Here is a 26411-nt window from a genome sequence, read left to right as displayed (position 1 = left end):
TACCTTAAAAAGGGGAAACAAAAAACAAAAAAAAAACCCTGAAAGATATAAAAAAGTTGTCAAAAACATTAGCAAGATTTCTGGACTTAAGGGAATAGGATCAATTCTTAAGATTATTTTTAAAGCATTATTTGTGTGAACTCGTAAATTTTCATTTACATGGGAGGGAATCTCATGCTACAGATTTTCATATTTAAAACTGGATTTATTCTTTCCTGGTTCAGTGAGAACGTGTACAGTAGAGTCAGCTATTTAAATTTAATTGCAGTGGATTCTGTCAATTAATATTATGTGCTCATTAAATATTTAGTTCTTGCTTTAGAGTCACACATTCAGTTTTCCTGTTTGTTGTTTTAATATTATCTGTCTTATGACATTGAGGACTGCAAAGTGCATGTTAAAAAGTATAAGGAAGACCAAGATATATAGGTAAATATCTCTTAGGTGTTTATAGTGCACATCTGTGAGAAAAAAAAATCATTTTAACACTTACCTGTCATATTTATGCTGAGTATTATGGCAATCTAGCCTCGTTTTGAAACTTAGAAAAGGAACAACTTTCATATGAGCTGTAACATGATATGTTAAGGCATCCTAAGGTTCCTTTTGTGGCATTTTAAGTACTGTATTACCTTTGATATAGTCCCTATTGGGTAATAATGAAAAAACATACCATTAGAAAGAGTTTGAAAATTTCCTGAATGTTTTGTATAGTATATGTGGAGTTTATGTCAGGTGACAAAAGTCTATAGCATAACTAAGGAGAAAATGTACTCCAGAATTTTAAAAGCTCATGTGGTTTGACATTTGATCTAATACATATATACTCTGTATAAATAATTATGCTTTGATTCCCTGAGTCATTGTTACAAAGTTGCTTTTTAAATATATCCAACCTTGCAATGAACTCTCAAATAATTTGAACCCTATTGTGACAGTTGTAGTTGATGAAGAGTTATAGCCTATAGGATTTTTTACCTTTAAAACATAATTCCTCCCCAGTGTGTAATTTTATATAACCTCCCTCCCCCAAACCTGGGTCCTGGAAGGCTGCATTAAAGGCCAGAAATCAAGTAAGATCTTGCCCATGACAGTCCAATATTAGAGAAGTAAAGTAATTTCTACTTCAGGTTCTTGGTGGTGGATTTGTTTATAGTAACCCTGTGACCCTGCTATTATTAGTGTATGTGTTTATTTTGTTTACTGTTGCAGTTGAAAACAGAATATTCAATTGTATCTGTATACTTGGTCTATGAATAGCAGCCAGAGAAGGATTATGGCAGTTTTCCTCTGGACTGAAGCAGATGCAGACATCCAGTTATGCAGTAGGGTTCTCTCACTTTTGCAATAAGTAAGTGGTAACTTTGGCCTGTGTTGGTGTTGCTAGGAAAAGCCCAGGTAAGCAGTGATAAAGAGGTCGAAGAGGGATATACTAAGAAAAGAGGAGGAAAGAAACTTCCCTAACTCTGTGAAAAGAGTTTCAAAATCGAATGAATTTTAGAGCTGAAAGATTGTTGTTTGTAAGGTAAAATGAAACATTATAAAAATAGTTTTCTGTTACTTAATCCTTAGGTTTTTACAAAGTGTGTCACCAAAACCTTCATTTTTTCGACCACCATTTGGCAAAATAGCTTTTTATCATTGGAAAAGCCGTGCAGATTTCTATGGGCATATTATAACAGAGATATATTTTTAAAAACTGTGTGGTAACTCTTGTGTTCCAAAGGTTTTTTTTTTTTAATGCGTTGAGTTTTTAGATGTCAAGAACTGAATCATAGCATACCTAAAAAAATGTAAAATAGGTCTTGTGGAGAAATGTGGAGATGTTTTCGTCGGTAGTGTCTTTCTAAGTTTGCATCCCCATGGGACTAGCAGTGCAGCAATTCTGTCCTGATCTCAACATTAGTTATATTTCCTGGGATGCACAAATAATCATAGGTTATCTCATTAAAGTATATGTCCTGTGTTCAGTTCTAAAATGGTATTAACTTCTAAATATTATATTTAGAAAATGAAGTAAACAAACATTACAATCATTTTCAGCAAAAGTCTCTTGCAAAAAATACAGATTTACTTAAACATTCCAACTATTATTATTTTGACTCAATTTTAAAATTTATTCATATACCCACTTTTATATTTCCTTAGTTATGTTACCATGTGCATTTTGAAGTAAAATAGAATGGGGCAGTAACTTTTATTTATTTAATGCTATTGATTAGAGGACAGGATGATGGGGGGAAGCACATCAAACGCTGGTTCAGCTAATTGAAAAAAATAAGATGTGTTAGAAAGGGTCTTCTAATTAAATGAGAGCATACTTTACATTTCTAGAATAAAGCTGGAGTAATGTTAAAACAATTTAAATTACATTATGTAATTTAAAATTCAAATATGACCTAATTCTAGGTTTTTGAAATGTGAAAGAATGTCATATAACAATTGATATCTCAGTAAGTCTTTTATGTTCACTAAATTAAACCTAACAGTAACTAAATTTAGGTACCCATTCTGCTCTAACAGCAATTATTTATAATGATTTTATAAATGTATAATGGAAGTGACAATTATTGTTGATGATAATTCTGTATTTACAAAGAGTATTGCAAGTGATAACCTACAATATAATTTGCATTTGGGAAACAAATTTTTCTTTTTTTCTCACGGCCTCACCTGAAGCATAAGGACATTCCCAGGCCAGGGATCAAATCTGAGCCACAGCTGCAACCTACACCACAGCTGTGGCAACGCTGGATCCTTTACCCCCTCTGCACCAGACTGGGGATGAAACCTGTGCCTCTGCAGCAATCCGAGCCACCGCATTCAGATTCTTAAACCACTGCACTATGTCAGATTTTATTTTTATATCTATCTTTTTATCTGCCATTTTCCTTAAACTGTAATGCATTCGAATCTGTATTATATTTTCTGTGCAGTTCGGTGAAGAAATAAGGATTATCTTGCATGCCATCCATAGGAATATGGAAGTTATTCATTGCATCAGCTAACTTTAGTTTCTGAAGTTTTTAATCTTAGATTTATAGTTTCAGAATTGATCTTTTATTGTCAATGTACAGTATATTCTAAGCCTTAATCATTAAAGTTAATTTCAAGACAAAATAAAGTTACCAAAGAGGCCTTTTTAAAATGTCTTCTTCCAGAGTTCCCATTGTGGCTCAGTGGTTAATGAATCCAACTGGGAACCGTGAGGTTGCAGGTTTGATCCCTGGCCTCCCTCAGTGGGTTAAGGATCTGGCCTTGCAGTGATCTGTGGTGTAGGTTGCAGATGCGGCTCGGATCCCGCGATGCTGTGGCTGTGGTATAGGCCAGTGGCCACAGCTCCGATTCGACCCCTAGCCTAGGAACCTCCATATGCCACGGGAGTGGCCCTAGAAAAGGCAAAAAGACAAAAAAAAAGTCATCTTCCATTATTCCATCCTTTACATTTTAAAAATCATCATTAATGTTTCAGGGTTTATAAACAGCAATATTATATACAAAATAATTGGAATAATTGGTTCCAGCTTTTTTAAGAAGATGGTGGATGGCATAAAAGAAACTTGTTTTCCTTTTCAGTTTTGCTGTGAGTTAATCTGTTTTTCCTCAAAAAATTGTAAGCCTCCCAAAGTACATAGTGGTTAGAAAATGAGAACAATTTTAAGGTGATTTTTATATGTGAATGTAATTGTCATAATGCAAAACATTCTAGAGATTATATTTTCTGCACTTATTTCCCAGACATTGAAAGTATTCATTATTCTCAATACCAGATCCCACATTCCTTATGCTTTGTTTAAAAAGTGCAATTCGTCTTACTTTTTGTACATAACAGCCTAAAAAACTTGAAGAGTAAATTGGGTGAAATAAGAATAACAGTTTTTTATAATTGTCTAGCTGATGTAACATTGTTGACCAATGTTTCCTACCCCTTGTTCTATTATTTTCTCTTGCCAATCATTGCTGCTGACATTATATTCTTTGTTTACCTGTTTACTTAGAGTGCACGACTCATGCGGGCAGGCGTTTATTGGTCTAAGTCAGTGCTGTTCAACAGAAATTTAGTCTAAGCCACTTGTGACTTTAGCTTTGTTAGAAAAGTACAAAGAAATGAATATAACCCAGTCGACCTAAATGTAATTTCATTTCTCAATATCAAAAATATTGAGGTATTTTTCCTTTTTTAAAAAATACTGAGTCTTTGAAATTCTGTGTGCCTTTTATACTTACAGCACAGCTCAATGCAGACTAATTGCATTTCAGGTTCTAAAGAGCCACACGTGGTTAGTGGTTCCTTTGCTGGGCTGTTTAGGTCAAGTTCATCTCCATCCCCAGATTGGTGCCTCATATACCATGAGGCATTCGGTAAAGCCTTGTTGAATGATATCTAAGACTTACAGCAACAACAACAAAAGAGACATTGTTTTTTACATTAGACCACCTTTGAACTTGTTAGGATGGTGGTGGTGGCAGTAGATGCTAGAAGTATTGGGGTAACTTCTTCAAAACTCAAGTTTCACTTTGCTCATGGGCTTTACATGTTGCTAGTGCTTGGTTAAAAACTTCACTAATCCAATTTAAAAGATTCATTTAATGGTTGATGTATGGCAAGAATTAACTAGTAAGTTCTCCTTCAAAAATTGTTCCACAGAAAATGTTAGTTTCAGGTCTTAATTTTAAAACAACCTAATAAAAGCAGTTGGAAAATCTCGCATTAGAAGAAACGGCTTACTGTATAACATTCTGTTCTAATTCCATCCCTGTTAGTGCTAGCTGTGGGACATTGCCAAGGTGTTTAACCTCTTTGAGCCTTGGTTTTCTCATTTGTAAAAGAAGGATTTCATCCGTCACACCTGTCTTCATAGATTAAGTGATATTACATATACACGTAGTCCAGCCAGTGAGTGGAAAAGAATAACTGCCTAATTAATGGCAGCACTTATCATTATGACATAATACAAATTGAACTTTCAAATGTATGTTTTGATCTTCATTTTAAACAGTTTGGCATATATGTTTATGAATTTTAGGTTTTTAACATTTACTAGTTAAAATGTCCTTAGAGGTCTGGATTTGAAATTTACTACATTACTTGCAGATCAATCTTTCTAGTTTTCAGTATTATTATCTGTGAAAAGGAGGGAAAGGAATATCCACATAAGCATATGCCTGGCATATAGTAAACATGCAGAAATTTGTTTTCTTTTTCGGTCGGACCCATAGCACATGGACGTTCCCAAGGCAGGGAATAAATCCGTGCCACAGCTGCAACCTACACCACAGCTGCAGCAACACTGGATCCTTAACCCACTGCTCCAGGCCAGGGAATGAACCTGAACCTCCATAAACCTGAGACGCTCTAGTCAGATCTTTAACCTGCTGTGCCATAGCAGGAACTCCAACAATCAAATATTTTAGCTATTACTTTTTCTTCAAAAATATCAGTTTTTGGAGTCTACTCTTGGTGAGTGGGTTAAGGGTCTAGCATTGTCTCAGAGGTGATGCGGGTTGAATCCCTGGCCCAGCACAGTGGGTTAAGGATCTGGCATTGCTACAGCTGTGGCATAGATTTGATCCATGGCTCAGGACTTCTGTATGCAGCAAGTGCAGCCAAAAAAGAAAAAAAAATTCAGTGTTTGTATTTTCGTGACATACAAATAATTATTTTCTTAGAATAGTTAAACTTTTCATTATGTTTCATCTTGCTTTGATTTTTGCTACTTTTATAACATTAAGTAGAGTTAAAATTCACATTATTGAAGGCAATTAAATAATATTTAACTTTATTCATCTTTTTCTCTTGGCATATTTTTTGCTCACTTCCTTGTATGTCTAATGAAAACAGATTTGGATTTAAATTATGAGCATGAAATTCTGCCTCATTTCTTGGCCTACCTGTTTCAGATTTTTTCAGAATAAATTCATAACTAAATTAGTGGTCATTAAATAACTAGGTTCTACATATTTTATAAGAATATTCATTCTTTTTTTTTTGTCTTTTTGTCATTTTGCCATTTCTTGCGCCACTTGTGGGGCATATGGAGGTTCCCAGGCTAGGGGTCGAATTGGAGCTGTAGCCACCAGCCTACGCCACAGCCACAGCAACGTGGGATCCAGATCCAAGCAGCATCTGCAACCTACACCACAGCTCACGGCAACACCAGATCCTTAACCCACTGAGCAAGGCCAGGGATTGAACCCGCAACCTCATGGTTCCTAGTCGGGTTCGTTAACCACTGAGCCACGATGGGAACTCCAAGAATATTCATTCTTCAATAGTGTTTATGTTTCTTTTTTTTTTATCTTTTTAGGGCTGTACCCGCGGCATATGGAGGTTCCCAGGCTAGGGGTCAGTTAGGAACTGGAGCTGCCAGCCTACACCATAGCCACAGCAACGCCAGATCCAAGCTGCATCTGTGACCTACACCACAGCTCACGGAAACGCTGGATCCTCAACCCACTGAGCGAGGCCAGGGATCTAACCTGCATCCTCATGGATACTAGTCAGATTCGTTAACTGCTGAGCCACGACAGGAACTCCTAATAGTGTTTATATTTCAATAGTCACCATTTGGGAGTTCCCGTCGTGACGGAGTGGTTAATGAATCCGACTAGGAACCATGAGGTTGCGGGTTCGATCCCTGCCCTTGCTCAGTGGGTTAAAGATCCGGCGTTGCCGTGAGCTGTGGTGTAGGTTGCAGACGCGGCTCGGATCCCGCGTTGCTGTGGCTCTGGTGTAGGCTGGTGGCTGCGGCTCCGATTGGACCCCTAGCCTGGGAACCTCCATATGCCACGGGAGCGGCCCAAGAAATAGCAAAAAGACAAAAAAAAAATGAAACTGATAAAAAAAATGGTCACCATTTAATGAAGTGTTGATCTCTCAGATGGGACAGTGTGTTTAAATTTAGGTAAAACTGCTCATTTGGCTTCTAATTCTGTGATCAAGACAATGTGAAGATACCAGTTTTTTAATAATTCATCTTGCTTTTTTCCATCAATTCAGAAAGAAGGTAAACTTTTGAAGTTTTTTTTAAAGAAGTCATAAATTAACTTTTTTTGTTGTTGGTATTAGCAAAGGTTTTTCAAGGACAGATGAAAAGATAAGGTCATATTCTACTTTATACTTTGCTTTAATCAGCAATGATATTCTCTCAATTTTATCTTAGAAATATCTATCAAAACCATCCTCTCACCTCTCCCCATGGCTCCTGTCTTATTTTTTGGCCATGCCTGTAACATATGGAAATTCCTGGTCCAGGGATTGAACCCATGACACAGTAGCAACCCAAGCTGCTGCAGTGACAATGCCAGATCCTTAACCCTCTGCACTGCAAGAGAACTTCTCCATGGCCCCTGTCTTAATTCAGGTCTTCATCTCTCACCATTGGATTGAATGATTCAGTTAGTGAACTTTTAAAAAAAATTTATTGATGTATAGTTGATTTACAATGCTGTGTTAATTTCTTGTGTATAGCCAAGTTATTCAATTGTACATAGTTTTTTCATATTTTTCCCCATCATAGTTTATCACAGGATATTAAATATTAAATATAGTTCCCTGTGCTATACAATAGGACCTTGTTGTTTATTCATCCTGTGTATACTAGGTTGCACTGCTAATCCCAAACTCTCAATCTGCCTCCTCCTTTACAACCCCTTGGCAACCAGAAGTCTGTCCTCTGTGTCTGTATGTTTCTGTTTCATAGAGATGTTCATTTGGGTCATGTTTTAGATTCCACATATAAGTGATATCAAATGGTGTTTATCTCTTTCTAATTTACTTTATTTAGTATGATAATCTCTAGGTCTGTCCATGTTGCTGCTCATGACATTATTTCATTCTTTTTATGGCTGAGTAATATTCCATTGTGTGTGTGTATGCGTATCTCTGTATCTACACACACACACACACACACACACACACACACACACACCACGTCCTCTTTACCTATTCATCTGTCAGTGGACGTTTAGGTAGTGTCCATGTCTTGGCTATTGTAAATAGTGCTTCTTTGGGCACAGGGGTGCATGTATCTTTTCAAATTATAAGTTTTGTATGTGTTTATGCCCAGGAGTGGGATTGCTGGGTCATATTGCAACTCTATTTTTAGTTTTTTGAGGAAATCCCATAACTTAATGGCTATACCAATTTACATTCCTGCCAGCCATGTAAAAGGTTTCCCTTTTCTTCACACTCTCTCCTGCATTTATTATTTGTAAACTTTTTAATGATGGCCATTCTGACTGGTGTGAGATGATACCTCATTATATTTCTGATTTGGATTTCTCTAATAATTAGCAATGATGAGTGTCTTTTCATGTGCCTATTGGCCATCTCATTTCTCCTTTGGAAAAATGTTTATTTAGGTCTTTGCCCATTTTTAAATTAGATTATTTGGTTTTTTTCTTATTGAGTTGTATAAACTGTTTGTATATTTTGGAAATGTAGCCCTTGCCCGTCACATCATTTACAAATATTTCCTCTCAATCTGTAGGTTGTCTTTTTGTTTTATTTCTTTGCAGACTGTCTTATTGTCTTAATCCACTGGGTTGCTATAACAGAATACCAAAGGCTGGGTAGTTGATAAACAATAGAAATTTATTTTCTCACAGTTCTGGAGGCTGAGAAGTCCAAGACCGAGGTTGTACATGATGAGAGACCACTTTCTGATTCATAGCCAGTGACGACTTCTCTTTGTTGTGTCTTCGCATGGTGGAAGGACTAGGGAGCTCTGTGGGAGCTCTTTCATAAGAATTAATCCCATTCATAAAACCTCCATTTTCATGACCTAAGCATCCCCCCAAAGGCCCCACTTCATAATCTTTGGGAGTTAAGATTATACATATGAATTCTGAAGGGGCACAAACATTCAGACCATAGCAAGGAGTATCTATTCAAGGCTAGAGATTAATGATACACAAATCAGTGCCATCTCTGCTTTGGTGGATCCTGTACATTCTCTCTTGTTACATTAGGCTCTTATCTGCCTTTCAGTCCTCAGCTTGTCCCCTTCTACACTGTCTTCTGCACCATCTCTACCTAGTCTGTGTCTTAAAATCCTTCAATGGTCTTCATTTCCCAAAGATTAAATTAAGGATTTTTTTTTTTTTTACAATTTGTAAGGTCTTTAAATATGGTTACTGTGGCAAATCCTATGATGTTGAAATAACCACCTCTCTCGAGATTTAGTCTTTAAAGCCTATGTCCTTTAAGACTTTGTCCAGAAGTCACTTCCTTTGTTGCCATTCCCATCTTCCTTTGGGTAGGGTCAGTTGTCCTCTGAACATCCACCACCTTGTATAGATCTCTCTTTTAGAAGTCATGGCATCCTGAATGTTATTCTTCTCTCATTTGACCATGAAGAAATGAATAAAATCCCTGAAAAGAATTACTTTGAAAAATGCAAAGCTCTAACAATACCTAAAAGAATATCTATATCTACTTCAGTCTTTCATCACATACTCATTAAGCATTAGCTATGAACCTGGGACTCTGCACATAATAGATAGTAAATCATTAGTAGACGTGTTCTCTGACATTACAATTACTGCTTTGAGAATAGACTAAAATAATCACAACTTTCTAGGTAATTATTTGGAGGATGATGTTTTGTAAAGTTACGGGTGTTAAAGATTTAAAAAACAAAACAAAACAAAAAAACAACAAGAGTTCCCATCGTGGTGCACTGGTTAACGAATCCGACTAGGAACCATGAGGTTGCGGGTTCGATCCCTGGCCTTGCTCAGTGGGTTAACGATCCGGCGTTGCCGTGAGCTGTGGTGTAGGTTGCAGACACGGCTCGGATCTGGTGTTGCTGTGGCTGTGGTGTAGGCTGGTGGCTACAGCTCTGATTCGACCCCTAGCCTGGGAACCTCCATATGCCACGGGAGGGGCCCAAGAAATGGCAAAAAAAAAAAAAAACACAAAAAAACACTTTGTTTTTTAAACCAGAGGAAGCTTGTCTCATTCTGACTCTTACTTGGGAGTTTATGTCTAGTTTGCCTGTGTGATCTGGAGCTTTTTTTGTCAGTCACCAAGTTTCATCATCTTTCAGAAAGTGACATTCACTTTGAGGTGATTTCTACATATTCATGCTGGTGATGAATCATAGAAAAGAACCAGTGGGAAAGAAGGGTTTCATTATCATATCTTTCCCTTTTAATTCTTTTTTTTCTTGGAATTTTTAATAGACAGACTTCCGTGGGTTTCATATTTTTAATGGACATAGACTTTTGTGGGTTTCATAGTGAATTTTATGTTTACATTTTAGGGAAAATATTCCCTTCTCTCTTTTCTTTTTTAAATTATTCAAAAATATTTCTTGACCCTTCTGTCTCATGGGGCTGACTTCCATATTAAGAGCATAGAAAATGTTATATGATAGGACAGAGATGATAATCTCTTGGCTAATCAGCTTTATTTTCATACTATATGAATGTATAGACAGGATGCAGATGAGAGTACAGTTAATCAAGCAAATAATTGACATCCCAGATTATAAAATGCCTAGGCTTAGAATCGAGAGCGAAAGACATAGATTTTTAAAATTTGTTTTTTAAGCATCCGTATAAGACGGAAAAGGAGAGAATTTGTGAACTAGAAGGACAATACAGTATTTTTAAAATTCAAAATTTATTCTTAAGCAGTGCCATTCATATCACAGTTCACACTCATGGCATATGCCCCTGAGGTATTTTCGATAGACTTATTTTTCACTTCCAAGCCACATATTAGGAGTTAAAACACCTGGATCCTAAAGGTTGTGTAGATAGACCATGACGATGTAACCACCCAGAGTGGATGACAGTGGAGTTGTGAATATATATTGTTTATGCTTCATGTTAACGGAGGAATTTCTGGAGTTTACTCTGCATGTAAGGTACCAGTAAAACCATAATAATCAGACCTAAGTATCTGTGCTTGAAGCTAAATTGTAAAAGGCAATGGATTTGTGCTTTGCCTTGTTTTAGAGGATATATCACACACTTCTGTCCAGAAATGGGTAGCATGTCCTAAAAATGAAAGTTATGTTCATTCTTTACCTTCTGTGGGTTAAAAACCACGAAGGTGAAATATTGTCTGCAAAATATACCGCAGATATATATGAGAAGTCTGTGAGCAATGCCAAAATCTAATTGATATGCTGAGAAATATATAAAACACAGAGCCACTGGATTGAGAAAATGAAAATTAATATGTGAATGTTTTAGCTAACACTGTGCTTTGCCCCCAGAACCTGGTGTTTATTATTGTGCGCTTTCGTAGGAGGCAGAAGCAGCATCAACTGGAAAAACATTTCTTAGTGAATTGAGAACAGCATGGCTTCCCAGTTCCTAAGTGGGAAACCTGGTTCTTTGGTTTCTTTGTTCCTAGTTAAGCTGGTCCCAGGCTATTTTAGCTGAACATTTTACGTACTAATGGAGTCTGGGGAAGTGCCTTTGGCAGCTGTTCATGGGGTCATAATGAAATACACAATTTAATACTGCGCGCTGCTGCTGTAAAAGGTGGGGAGTATTTTATAGAGATCTTGGTGGGCAGAGCTATATCCACTTTAAGTTTAACAAGTGTGTGAACCTGAGTGAGGAAGTTGTATTTTCATATGAGAGTAACTAGTATTCTTTTCTTACAGGTAAAGAAACCGTGCACAGAATCAGATGTTCCAGAACCCCAGAATTCCAGGTACAGTAAAATAGAGGCCAAGACTTCGCTAAGAAACATTGCAGTTTTGAAGAACTAATAAGATGTTATACTTCGGTTACAACTTGATTTAAAACATTACGTTTAAGCACTTATCTGTATGGACATTATCTGTCATACTGGCTTGGATACCATTCATCAGAATATTAATAAAAAGGACACCAATTGCAGTCACCTTCAAAGAACAATAGTGGAAACAGTTCTGGGAATACCGAAAATATATTCCCTGAGCAGTCATTATTTTAAGTTCCCCTTCATTTTTCTTTCTAATCTCTTCTTGTAATGAATGTATTCACATCTGAAATTTTGCCAGGAACTGAACAGCTTTTAAATCTGTGTTTACCAAAAATCTAGAATTGCTTTCAATCAAATGTTGCTATAGATTTTGAAGATGGTATCAAATTGGAAAAATCAAAATTAATGTGTCATTCTCTTTGTGGTTATATAGAGCCTGAAGAAATGATGAATTAATAACATGGTCAGGCCACTACAGACAGGAATTTAGCACCGTTTGGTTGTTTGTGGTTGGACCAGATGCCCAACAGACTTTTTTAGGCCTATACATTTTCACTGTTTTTATTTTAAAATCCAGGCCTCAATTTTAAAAGGGTAAGTAAAAGTATTGTAAATACTATTATAATAGTAAACACATATCCTTCATACAATATCAGTGATGTAGCTTCTTGCATTAAGAAATTTGTATTTAGGAGTTCCCGTTGTGGCGCAGTGGTTAATGAATCTGACTAGGAACCATGAGGTTGCGGGTTCGATCCCTGGCCTTGCTCAGTGGGTTGAGGATCCGGAGTTGCCGTGAACTGTGGTGTCGGATGCAGACGCCGCTCGGATCTGGTGTTGCTGTGGCTCTGGCTATAGCTCTGATTCGATCCCTAGCCTGGGAACCTCCATATGCTGTGGGAGTGGCCCTAGAAAAAGCAAAAAGACAGAAAAAAAAAAAGAAAGAAATTTGTATTTAATGGTGAGTTTATCTTGTCCTACTCGTTTTAGCCTGTGATGTCTGCAGTGATTTTCTTGGTACAGTAAAACAATATAGATCTAGATACAGTGTTAACAACCACCATCTGTTCCTTTTGGAAAGCGTGTAGAATATACAGTCCATTAGCAGTTTGATTAAATCTTCCTTTGTTTTATGTAGTAAGATATTCCTATAATTAATTCCTATATATATTATAGTGAAATGCTTGTGTGTGGTCTTTTCTTTTACATCGTCAGAAGTATATAATATGACATAGGATTCTTGACATTTGGTCTTTGTCTTTTATGATTATGTATCAGAAGAGAACCAAATAGTTTTAGCTTATTGGAGCATTCGGAAATGGATGCACCATTAAATTTTTCCTACAGAGCAGAGTAATTCCATCATTTCCTTCCTAATTATTTTGCCAACCTCTGTGAGAAACCCACCTATGATTTTTTATTTAACTAATTAGATAACTTTTGCGAGCAGCTGATCTCAAGGTTAGTAGGGAAAACAGAGCAATATGATTATCCTTTTTATTAATATTGCATATCAAAATGTTTTACCCTTGAGGACACTCACTGAGGAATTTTGGACAGACAATGTTGTGCTTAAACAAATTTTAAACAAGCACCAAAAATCCAGCCGCCAAACTGATGCAGTGTTTATAATTTATATCAATAAATTGGAAAAGAGAGAGTTTAGACTTCAGCCCATGTGGCCTTAAAAGTGCAATCGTATTTTTAAGATAAATAATAGTTGATTTTAAAGTATTATTTTAAGTATGTTTTATTATTCTGTTATATACTACACATTATTATAATATATATATTGATTGGAAAATGCCTTTACTTTCTGGAAGCTACTAGTTGGTTGCCGTGGATAACTTGCTTCTAAAAATTTCCTAACTCATAATATAAACAGGTAAAATTAGGCCAATAAATTTTGAAGGAGTGTAGAGCTTTGTGATATCAAAAACAAACAAATAATACAATCCTTATTTATAAAAACCCAAGATGGAAAAGCCTTTAGGATAACCTGGAATCATTTATTGGTTCAGTGTCACCCAAACATTTTGATCGTGGCTGGTCCCCTGTCCTAACTTTTGGTGCAAAGTACAATCTCCACACCCTGGTAGTATCAGTAACAGAAAGAGGTGGCTATTCTTGGGTTGTCTGTTTATTCACAGATACTAGGCCTGGGAGTGCCAAATGGCATTAGTTAATGCAGTGATGGAATATCAAGAAGGAAGAAAGCTATGCTAAAGAACATTTTGCACAAAAAGGATACAATAACTTACTGACTAGTCAACAAATTAGCTATGCCAAAAATAATATTGATTATATAAGTATGTACTGAGGTTCAGTTTTTCTAACCAACAGCAATAGCAAAAAGGCCACATCAAAATGCTTTTATTGTAGATATCAGGTAAGCATTACTTTAGCATATACATATGTGAGTACATTCCTTTTGGCTCATTAAGAACCACAAACATTCATACATTGTCTCTTCCTCCCCTCCTTTTTCCCTTCACTTTCTGTGTGTGTGTGTGTGTGTGTGTGAGAGAGAGAGAGAGAGGGAGAGAGAGAGATTCAGACTGAGATTTAAGGCCTGGGGTCAGGTAATTCTATTATAAACAAATCTGAAGTAAAGAACTGAGCTAAAAATGAAATACTGTATCAGCACAAAATGCATGGGAGCTGGAGACCCACTGCCTTATAAAATGCTCCCTCACTTGGAACCTAAAGTTAATATCATTCATTTATTTAGCTAGCTTTATAGTGTGTTGATTTTGGATTTGAAAAAGATTAGAATAAATGCAGATGGAAAGTGTTTTTACAGTAGGGAAGTAATTAAGTTGGGTGTGGGGACTTTGTCAGGGGAAATTCTTGGAGCGACATGTGTATCAGCAAATTCGTCTTGCTTGGCCTTAATTCCTCTTTCGGAAAGAGACACTTGGGCTGCAGATGTGACTGGTAGATTGGAAAAAAAGAAAATTTATAAACCCATACGATATAAGTAAGGTAAAAATGTCTTCTTAGAAATAACATAATGTGGATATACTGAAAGTCAGACATTTGGGGCAGTGTTCTCGCAGATTCATCTGTATTGAACTTAATGTCATATGGGAAGGGATAGAATGTGCTTCATAGAAAAACTGACATTCCTTTTTTTTATTAAGATCAGTATTTTTATTTTTTCTATTATTGTTGATACAGTGTTCTGTCAATTTCTGCTGTACCCAGTCAGCAGAAATATATATTTCTCTCTATATAATATAGAGAAATATATAGTCTTTTCCTCACATTATCATCCATCATGTTCCATCACAAATGACTAGAGGAAGCTCCCTGTGCTATGCAGTAGGATCTCATTGCTTATCAACTCCAGATGCAATAGTTTCATCTACTAACACTTGTCATTCCTTAAAGGTACTTTTTTTCTAAACTTTCCACTAATGTCACTAATCATTTTAAGAATGTGGTGTTTGTTCCTAAAACTAACGTTCATCTTAAAATGGGTACATGAGAAAACTAATTCTCCTGCTTTGCCTTACCCTAGAATTAAATCTGTTGGTAGGCAGACCATCTTAAGACAAAAAATTAAATTGTCATTTTTATCTTGACATTTTTCTATATTCATGGTAACTTTGTTTGTGTAGATTTAGAACTTATTTAAGCCATCCCTGAAAATACATGGTTTTTGTTTAATTCTAATATGACAGCTAGCTCCTGGGTGAGTAAAATTAGAATTTTTTGAGTCTCCATTTCCTTAACTCTTCTACCTTTTATTTCTGCTATGAGGTGAGGAAATCATTTATTTCATTTTTTAATTGCATTCTTGGCAAATATCTTAGAGTGCCTATATGTTAAAATACTTCCCATAATACCTGAATGATTTCTTTGGTGAACTTCTGTTTCTCTTTCCTTTTTTGGGCCACTAACTGGTTAGAGCATTTTCACCCAGAAGAGATCAAGAACTTTGAAAGAAAATAAAACTCAAATCAGATGATTGTATTATATGCTTGTTTTGTTAATTAAGGAGTAAATGGAAATAAAAATTTTGGTGAGGTTGAGCTCTGAACTGACTTCTAGGAATTATACCAATTCTTTTGCTGTTAATGCTCCATGTCATCGTGGCCACAGTCCTGCCAGCATATTACAGTAGGGAGAGCTAAAGGAAATATTAAAATACATACAGGAAGTCCTTATGGTGCACATGAGCTAAGATGATAGTTTTTCCATATGGAAAATGAAAAAGTTCTGTGGGTAATGGTGCGAGTGCCCTCGGCTGTACTGATTTTATTTTTATTTATTTATTTTTAATTTAAAAAAATTTTTTTGGCTGCTCTCCATGGCATGTGGAAGTTCCCATGCCAGGGATCAAACCCATGCCACAGCAGTGACCCCAGGGGCTATAGTGACAATGCTGAATCCATAACCCACTGCACCACAAGAGAACTCCTAAACTTTGTAATTATCAAGAGAAAGAACAACTCCTCAGCATTTAAGGATGTATTGGAATTAATCTCATTTTAATATCATAATACGTAAGTGAGAATCAGGAAGTTTATCTATTCAATGTCTATGTGCAAAACCTTCAAAAGTAGTCATGGTTTGACAGTGTTATAGTTAAGCTTTTAAACGATACATGGTTTTTTCCTAGTGAAATAATTATTGCAGTAATTCCGGAGGTCTAAAATGTTTATCTGCGTATAATTTTTTGTCCAAAAATTAAATGCTTTATTGTTTTTGTAGCAGTGAAAGCTGAGGGCTCCTTGGTATGAAAGGAACCCATTGTATTTCATTGTGTCAAATCAAAGGTCCATCTGGGTCAATATTCTGTCTGCAAGAAGCATCAGCACTTATTAGTGCCAGGTTGCATTCCCTCAGACTTGAAAATTTCAAGATGTAGCTCCAATAAGCTTAGATTCTTTCAGTACCACCATCTAGCTCTAGAGGCCAGGGAATTATTTAACCATTTCTTGGATTTGGTTCCATTATTAGCTGTCTTCAGATCCCCTGGTTTTCTTCTTGATTGTTTTTTGCTTTCCTTCCATTTCATATTTTTTCCTTATACTCTTTGTTCACAACTCTTGACGTAGCCCATGACATGTAGAATCTGGCCACTTCCTGTTACTCTAGCCTCAATCAGCCTTTCCGTTTCACAGGATCAGCATTTATAGAAGCCATGCTCCTCCTTCTACAGAGGCTAGAATGCTCCTTCCCCTTTTGCACTATCCTCCCCCTCCCAGCTTTGCTCACCTACTGAATTTCATCTCATGCTTCACATCTCTGCTCACTGCTTCTTACCTGGAGAAGCCTTTGCTGGCCAGCGAGCTGCTCAGGTCTCACTGTCACATGCCTTCACTGGTGTCTCACTTGACTAACGCATGCTTCAAGTACTACACTGTAAGCTCCACAATTTAGGGATCATCTCTGCTTTATTTTGCTCTCCATTGTAACATCAGGATACAGCACAGGGCCTGACAAGTAGCAGGTCCTCAGCACGTACCTGTCAAGTGAATGAATAACTTCCAGATATACAAATCCAACTTGCAATGGCTCCTAGACGGTCTCTTGTCACCAAAAATTCCTACTGTAATTTTATAGAGATTTCTCTTAGCCATCTCAAACTCCCTTTGTACAGCCTTGTAATTATTACCTTCCCTCTTCCAGGATCTTTCTTTCTAGTGATAATTCTCTCAGTTGCCCTGCCTCAGAATTTGAGAATGATCTTTGACTTATTTATCTCTTCTTTCCCAATCTGGTTGGTCATCAAGTTGTATTTAATTTTCCTCTGCTGTATTTTGAATCTCTTTATCCTGCCCCTTCCCATGCCATGGTGACAGTTAAGGCTCTTGTCACTTCACCTCTGATCTAGTACAACAGATCCCCTTGTGGCTTCCTTGGATACAGACTGTGCCTTTCTGTTTGGCCAGTTTGTTGGACCAGCCTTTCTCAAATGATGCACTTTCTATATGGAATTGTTCGTTGATCAGACAGACACTATTTGGTATTCATTTAGAACATACACAGAGCATGGACAGATTGACCTTAAAAAATAAAAAAGTAAAATTGTGTGCAAGAGGTAAAAATAAGGATATGTATTCTTCATGCCTGTTTTCTGTCTGTTAAGGTCAAGGATTACCTGGACTACCTGTTATCCACTCTCTTATTGCCCTTATTCTGGTATGTTAGATGTTCATTGAGTTCCACTTGATTTTCCTCTTTTAGTTCCAGATTGACAGAAGAGAGCACCAATTTAACATGGGCCCTGGAAAGGAACTTACAGAAAAAAAATACACTAGTCACATAGGTACCTTGATTTGAAGGTACCACTTCACTTGTCACTTATACGTAGACATTAGAATAAAATATGATATTTGTGTACTGTTTGGCTACTGAGAGCCTCTGTTTAGAACAGTACTTCCCTGGTAGTCCTACACGTGAGCTAATTTCACTGAAGAATAGTTGAAAATGATACACTAGAGTGTAGGTAGCTTGAGGGCTGAGCACTGTGGGCCAGAGTAGTTAGGAAGTGTTACATGAAGATTTAGGGCAGTAGCTGAATATCGAAGGAGAGATAAGATTTAAAGAAATGGGAGAAGGAGAACCCACAGTGAGGTTGGAAAAAAGATCTAGAAACTGAAACTGAAAGGTATATTTTATCGTAGTGAACAGTCTCATTTGAGCTATATGGAGAAATAGATGAAATTCGATATAGATAAATTTGCATTGATTGTGGTTGGCTTGGCGTCTTAGTTATTTTAGTTAGGACTCATAGTTGCAACTGCTAATGTGAACCAGTTTAAGTAGAAAAGGGGTATTTTGTTCTTCTTTTGTTGTTTTGTTTTTAAACAAGAGTATAATATCTTAAAGAAACTGAGAAGACAGAGCTTGCCAGATCTCACAAGGTCTGGGGACCACAGACTGACTTCCTGTTCATCTCGTATCCACCTGTGTCCTCACTGCTTGGCTGCCTCGGCATCCTCATCTCTCTTTATGATCAATGTTTGGTTGATCTGTTATCTCAGTTCCAAGTTTCCAGGGAAGGGAATGGTATCAGAGTGGCTTTCAGGAGCCACCTTTGAGAGCATATGTATCAGTGGTGAGAAAACTTACAAGAAAAGGATGCTGAGCAGATAAGCCATCAGGCGACCCGTACTTTTTATATCTTCCCTGCCCAGAATATGTAACTCATCTATTTTATTCAGTATCCCACTCCCCATATCCTTCATTTTATATAATCTAGCATATACGAGCCTATCCTTCCTTGACTAGATGTAACTCATTGATTATCCATTTCACTAATATGGAGATTTGCAGCTCAATTTCATAGACATAGACATTTCATAGGTACCTACAGACTACAATCTTCAAAGCAGAGATCACTTGGGAGAGCATTAAGTGGAGTGGCAGCCAGACTTTAAAGTAAGAGGAGCTCCATTCATCTTTTCTGGTAAACCCTTCTCCCAAGCTTTGACCTTCCTGTCCTCATCCTCAAACTGACCGTTTACTTATTCATTGAACCCGAAACCCCTTTTGAGCTCTCAAATACCAATCCAGTATAAATTGCTTTTTCCATTTCCTGTGGTTAATCCAGTTTTTAGATGACTGATGAATGTACTATGTACTGCAATTTAAATTATTTTCCTTTCTGTAGATTATTTTGCCCACCTGAGTGTCTAGGTTTGGACTTTCTTTTGAAACCAACTCTCAAACACACCTAAAGAAATGTAATCCCCAATCAATCACTTGGAGTCCAAACTTGAAATTTTGGCCCCCTGTCTTTCAGGCATTGGGAGGTCACCAATGGATTTCTGATCAGGTAATAACATGATTAAAATTGTACTTGTGATGACAGATCAGCCGTGGTACAGGTGCATGAAGGTGGGGAAACCAACAATGAGATTTACTTAAAAGGCCTGAGGGACATTTCACAAATTGTGGTTATTTTGGAGAAGGCATTATACACTAATTTTTTATGCTTTAAACACATTTTCTAATTGTTCTACATTGTGTGTTTACTTTTTTGATCTTAAGAAAGTGAAATAATAGATTTGAAATAGATGCTTAACATAGGTATTGTGGCAGTGGAGGATATCTGACAAACTTGCATTATTCTCCAGAAATGAGAAAACTTCTGATTTCCCCACGTATATTAGTGATGACTTCCAGAGAATGGCTATGTTCCTAGGCAGCCTCTCCTATAGTAAACCAAATTCCTCTGAAATCTTTACGATTAATGATGAAAAACAGGCTTTCTGGAGGCTGTTAGCTGCTTTGAATTAATTTGGTCATAGTGACACATCACACAAAGTAACACTTGTTTAGTGATTTTTATCCAGAGGATCAGAGGAGCTAAGCTAAGACTTTACTTTGCAAAAGAGTAATAATTAAAATTGTGGTTGGGGGCAGCTATGGTCTTTCTGTATGTAACATGTTGACTGATACCTGTTAGGAGTTCCTGAGCTGCATAAAACATTGGTTTTTTTCCAGACTTGGGATATCTTTAGTTCAGAGTTCTAGACGCATTGTGAGTAGAAACACAATTTTATGTTGGGCCAACTTAACATGAGAACAAACCAGTGGATCTCAATTTTCCTTTCAGTAGTTCAGTTACAGAAACACTTACTCTTGTCCTTTCATTTACCATTTATTGATATCTACTCTGTGTCAGGCACTGAGATACTTCTGAGAGCTTGAGATACTTCAGTGAACAAAAATTAGTAGAATATGTTAAAACGTGATGACCTCTAAGGAATAAAAGGGAAGATGAGCAGTACTGGGAGGAGGAGGTTGTGATTTTAAATTGGATGATATTTAAGTGAAGGCTTGAAGGAAATGAGAGAATAAGTCAAGAAGAAGGCTATGAGAAGTGCATTCCCCTCGGATCGAGCGATGCCTGGGTCTTCAGTGGAAGCCTGCCTGACACGTTCAATCAACAGCGGGGAGAACAGTGTGACCGAAACGGAGAGAGCCCAGAGTTTCAAATTTGAAATAGCAACATTCTAAAAAAAGCTCCTATTTCTAGTCTTTCCCATATTTTGAAAATATTTACTTGGAATTTAAATAAATCAGTCGCAAATATTTTTCTTGACTTATTGGTAATAGTCTCTGGCAGGCACCTCATCCATCATTGCTCCATGAGGGGGTTGGTTGATCCCCAGCCAGGAACACCTCTCTTTGCCACACCACACACGTTCCTCAAGACCAGGGCTCTTTCCTGATCAGAAGACTTCAAGCCTCTTCATCAACAGAGCTCCAAAGCCTGAAGCCGATTTTGTTTCTTTCTTTAAAAGTAATGTTTTTAAAGTTTCAGCCATAAATATAGATGAGGGCTTAGTAAGGATTCCAAAAATTTGATTCGTAAAGGTACAGAGATTCTGCTCATTATCTCACATTTAATCGTCACATCTCAGTTGTCTTAGCAACCTACACAATGTTCTCATTTGCTTTTCAAAAAGCCAGAGGATGAATGGATTCTCTGTTCCTGTGTTTATGAATTTCTATCACCTGATACTTGATGTTTTTCTGGCCTGCTTACTGTGCCAAATAACTGTCTTTATATTCTTAAAATTCATGTAACCAAAATTAAACTCTGCTTTTCCTAAAAAAAATGAAATTTCTTTTTTTTTCATCTTCTAAGGTTTTATTGAAGTATAGTAGACTGACAAGGTTGTGATCATTTCTGTTGTACAACAAAAAAGCTGAATTTCTAATGAAAAATATTCACTATAGATAATCGGAAAAAAAACATAAATAAGCATTTATAATGAAACGTGTACATTTTAATTGTAATTAATTTCTAAAGCTCAGCAAACTTGGCGAGCCCAGTTATCTAGCAGACATAACCCATGCAGGCATATTTGTGAACTACAGGGAAAGAAAATACCCTGATGACAAATCTAGGTGCCATAGACTTGATTCCTCCAAAGTCACATGCTTACTTCTCTCGGATGCTGTCTTAGAGTGTATGTTCTCTTACCTTACATATATCTCTAAAGTTTTCAAGCTCATTGCATAATAAGGTGGATGTGGGCATGCTTATACAGCATAATAGGCAAATGTGGTAGACTGCCTGAGTTCAGATTCCAGCCATTTGGCCTTGTCATAGACTGCCTTACTTCTCTGTGCCTCACCTTTCCTCATCTGTCTCTCACTTTCTTGCTTCCTTCCTTCCTTCCTTTCTGGTAAGAAGCTCTTCATGCCTTTAGTTACACTCTTCTCAACATAGCATGCTGCATAATAGGTGAAAAAGCTTAGATGTCATTTGTAAACAAGGTCAAATCCACCTTTGCTGTAGAAAGTAGGGTGACTCTACATCCCAGCTTGCCCCAAGTACATTGCTAGTTTATACCTCCTGTCCCAGTGTCCCCTCTGGTTAGAAACACTTGACTTTCAAGAAAATCCCAGTTTACTTGATAAATATTGTGGTCATAATTCAGATCACCATGCCTTACCAAACTTTTTGAGATAGAAATGCAACAGTCTCGGAGTTCCCATCATGGCTCAGTGGTTAATGAATCCGATTAGGAACCATGAGGTTGCAGGTTCCATCCCTGGCCTTGCTCAGTGGGTTAAGGATCCAGCATTGCCGTGAGCTGTGGTGTAGGTTGCAGACACGGCTCGGATCCTGAGTTGCTGTGGTTCTGGCGTAGGCCAGCAGCTACAGCTCTGATTCGACCCCTAGCCTGGGAACCTCCATATGCCACAGGAGCAGCCCAAGAAATGGCAAAAAGACAAAAAAAAAAAAAAAAAAGAAAGGCAACAGTCTCTCTTTGTCCATCCCTCCCTCCCTCCTTCTCCCCTTCTTTCCCTTCCTCTCTGACTTCCTCTCTTTCCTGTCTTAGGAGGACTCATCATGGGACATTGCACTTTTATCTTTAAAGTAGCACAATATGTGAAAATATTCCTTGAAACAAAAGATCAACTAGGAAATGATTGTTCTGTTTGTATAGTCTTGACTTAAATAGGAAGCGCCTCTGTTGCATGCTGTCGTGTAATTAATTTGTAGAAATTCCATACTTCTCAAAAATAATATCATCTTCTCAAGGACACACCTGGACTTATTACCTAAGTGATATAATCTAATCCTGTATTATTTATCTTCTCCCCCATGTTACCCGTTCTCTCATTTTCTGGTATTCACATAGAAGATCCAGAGTCCCAACTAACAAATGGGGATGTTAGCTATCGTGCTGGTGCCTGAGAAAAAGGAGATTAATGTGGTTTGGCAGAATGCCAAGGCAAAACAGCACACCCTCCATGCGGCAGCTGCTGTGGGTGCAGACCGCTGGCTTTAGATGGGAGCATCATGCCTGGCATCTAATAAGAGACAGAACCCGCTGCCGTAGCTCAGATACTGACATTTAAATGTTGCATAAACACTCTTGGAGTAGTTATTGTTCTAGGCTTCACATTATTTATTATTGTCTGCTTTAAAGAGAAGTGATGCTGATAACTATGTTGGAGAGAAAGAATGGGGTTTGTATACAATGCGACTGGCTGACCCGCTGTGTGGATGACCCACCATTCAGAAGAGTCCATTCTTTGTTATGCCGGACTGCCCAGGACATTGCTGGACTATGCGAATCTGACTTCTTCCAAATCTCAGTAGCAGCTTTACCGCTGTGAGAACCCCAAACTCCCTGGTGTGTTTTCACACACTCCTCAGGTACACGATAAATGCCTGATTGTGATCAGAGGAGGCCTGTGTATTCTAAAAAATTCACATATGTCTCCTGGACTTTTCTCTTTTTTTAAGATTTGAGAAATACAAGGCCTAGAAAATGATGCTAGTGAAGTCAGCCTTGTAGAAGCCAAAATGAGTCACTCAGTTTTTGCTGGAAAAAGTGCTCTCTTCTGTAGCCTCTGACGGTTAAGCCCAGCCATGGCTCTCACAGACACTTGACATTGGAACAAGGGCATCCATGTGAGAGTATAGACAGCAAAGCACAACCCATCAATAACTTAGCAAAACAACTCAAGGTCAGTATTCCAATAACATCATTTGACTGTGGGTGGTACTTAGACGGTCAATAAGCTCCAGCGTCCGACTTCAGGGCCTTTTCCTGTGACAATGGGACAAGAGCAATGTAAGGCTTCAGAATTATTTTGACAATTTTTTATGTTCAGGGCTTTTTTACTCTTTCCATTCCGTTTTCAATCTATTGAATTTCACCTGACCCAATTCTTGATATGAAGGCATAAGAATTTTTATAAAATTGAATTTTACTTTATGAAAAAGGTTGTTTTTTTCATGCAAGGGTGACTAGTGATCTTTGAGTGGTATTAGGAATGTTCTTTTAAATATTGATAATCTCTTATGAGTGCTCTAAACAGGGATTGGAAAGTCATTGGTATTGGTTTATTTTACTTGCATGTAGTATGTACCCCTAAATTCCTTACATTGTAGTCTTTTTTGTGTTGAGGATCCATTTAATTAAAGCAGTAGAGTAAAATTTTTGCTAAGTAAAATTGGCAAAAAGAGAAGACGTGCAAAATGTAGGCTTGTGTTCAGGTCAAGAATCAGATGAGTAGCAAAGAACTCTTGTTTTCCATTTCTGCAATTCCTGAGAGTGACCAAACTGGTTTTACCAACCATGTGAATTGATTCTATGTGTGGTGAGGGTGAGGGGGTTGCTGAGACCAGCTTATTTGAAGTCTTTGGAGTGGTTTTTTGCTTTTAAAATAATCTCTTTTTATGGGAAAGGGAATTTTATGCGAAGATTTTCATTTAATTGAATTTTTACCTCCAAACTGAAGTTGCATCGGTTGTTGCAACTGTGCAACTATCAGAACAGGTTTCCACATCTTCTTATTTAGTAGGGAATCAAGTTTATCCAACTGCTATTTTTTTTTTTCTTTTTTGGTTTCCCCGAAGCATATGGAGTTCCCAGGGCCAGGGATCAGATCCGAGCCCCAGTAGCTACTACTGTACTGCAGTTGCGGCAACACTAGACCCTTTAACCCACTCTGCCTGGCCAGAGATTGAACTTGAAGCCTGGCCCTGCAGACACACTGAGGATCCCGTTGCACCACAGTGGGAACTCCCTCACTGTTCTTTTGTTTTCTTCATATCTTCATGTTACTTTCATTCAGTGGTCTTTTCTGTCGAAATTGTCAGCAGTAAGAGTTAAATTTCTAAGTCTAACATGTGTTTCTTATTTCAAAGCTCTCTCTTAAAACTGCTTCTTTTGCATGCATGTGATAGGTTTGAAAACTTTAGGAAGATTCTCAGTTAGTAGAATTGCAATGAAACTTTGGACATTTTCTTTGGTAAACTGTCCATACTGTAGAATGGGAAAGGACAGTTTCCTAAAACAAACAAACAAACAAAAAGTCCTGGTGTGGCTTCTTTGAAAAGAGGCTAGTTTGCAGGTTAAAATTCTACTCAATATTCTGTGATAATGTATATGGGCAAAGACTGTAAAAAAGCATGGGTGTGCATGTATGTATAACTGAATAACTTTGTTGTACAGCAGAAATTACCACAACACTGTAAATTAATAAAACTTCAGTAAAACTTTTTTTTAAAAAAAATGTATTTAGTAACATCTTGCCCCGAACTCTAACCGATGCAATGTGTACATAAATGAGAAACCTGTACAGGGTTATTATAGCTGATGCAATTGGTACTTGATGAAGGAGGATTGGATTTGTTTAAAGATCCATCATAAAATACATGGATGAAAGTTAATTAAATAAGTATAAGGTTTAGCATAACTGGGGTTATTTATCTTCTGACCGAATGTGCGCCTTCCAAGGTCTGTGGTCTTTCACGCTCCTGTTTAGAGCAGTGTCAGCTCAGGTCATGCTAAACCACGTCAGTATCTGAGGAGAATCAGCTCGCTTTTGCTTGTGGATTTTCTGGGCATAATTTATACATGCTCATTTTTTTTCTTCAGTGTCAGACCACGTATATTTATGTTAGAATTTATTCTTTATGATTGTAAACCGTTTAATTTGGAGCAAATGTAAATTATACCGAATGAAGCATTAGAGGCAGAAGGAAATTGCTTTCGTTTTGCACAAGTACTTTGGCATATTTCCCCCCTCTTTTCAGGTAGAGGATTACTGTGAAAAACTGGTATTCAATATAATTCATTATCTTGCTAGTTCACTAGATCAAGATGTTGGTATATAGAAAGGTGGGAAAAGTTAGAGAGTTAAAAACAGGTTGATACAAGCTGTTGAGGAAAAAAAAAATCAAATGAGACCACTTATGTTTTAAATCAAGAATATGTTTTCAGTGAAAATATTTCCTAATGATTCACAGAAGAATGTTGTCAACTTTGCATCTGCTGAAAATCAAAATGTAAGTAGTTATATAGCATTGGATTCTGGCAGGAGTTTATACTGTGACATGAAACAAAGTTTCCACTAAATGACAATATTTTGTATTTTTCTGGCTTTAAAAGTAGTTCCCTGACTTTTAAAAATGTTCACAGCGATTTTTTTCTCCTCAACGCTACATGGATAAACTGGCACCATGCCTGTGTGATTTCCAGAGTAGGTTTCTTAAAATAATTTTGATGGGAAGGTAATTGTTTAATGTCAGTGCATGAAGTTCTGTCACAGTTTAAACAAAATTAAATAAGAGAAAATACAAAGAGGGGGTTTATGTAATTGCTGGAAAAACATAGATGGAAAGAACAATTAGGTCGTTAGAGCTGAAAAAAAAAGACAACTAGGTTTTCTAAATTTCATAATATCCATAAAGATTCCTCGCCTC

At 37.2% G+C, this 26411-nt stretch overlaps 1 protein-coding gene across 6 annotated transcripts in view; it reads left to right on the top strand.

Annotated features, from left to right (window-relative positions):
* Positions 1–26411, top strand: part of EYA4 (EYA transcriptional coactivator and phosphatase 4) — a 312569-nt gene that overhangs the window by 173811 nt on the left and 112347 nt on the right. For all 6 annotated transcript variants that reach the window (XM_047758386.1, XM_047758377.1, XM_047758371.1 and 3 more), the window contains one exon: positions 11628–11677. In XM_047758386.1, coding sequence (XP_047614342.1) covers positions 11628–11677 — 50 coding nt within the window. The remainder of the gene's footprint in view (positions 1–11627; positions 11678–26411) is intronic.

This window comes from Phacochoerus africanus, chromosome 2 (assembly GCF_016906955.1).
Source record: "Phacochoerus africanus isolate WHEZ1 chromosome 2, ROS_Pafr_v1, whole genome shotgun sequence".
NCBI classification, from domain to species: Eukaryota; Metazoa; Chordata; class Mammalia; order Artiodactyla; family Suidae; genus Phacochoerus; species Phacochoerus africanus.
Note: the sequence above shows the minus strand (reverse complement) of the source record. Positions and strands in the feature narration are given on the sequence as shown.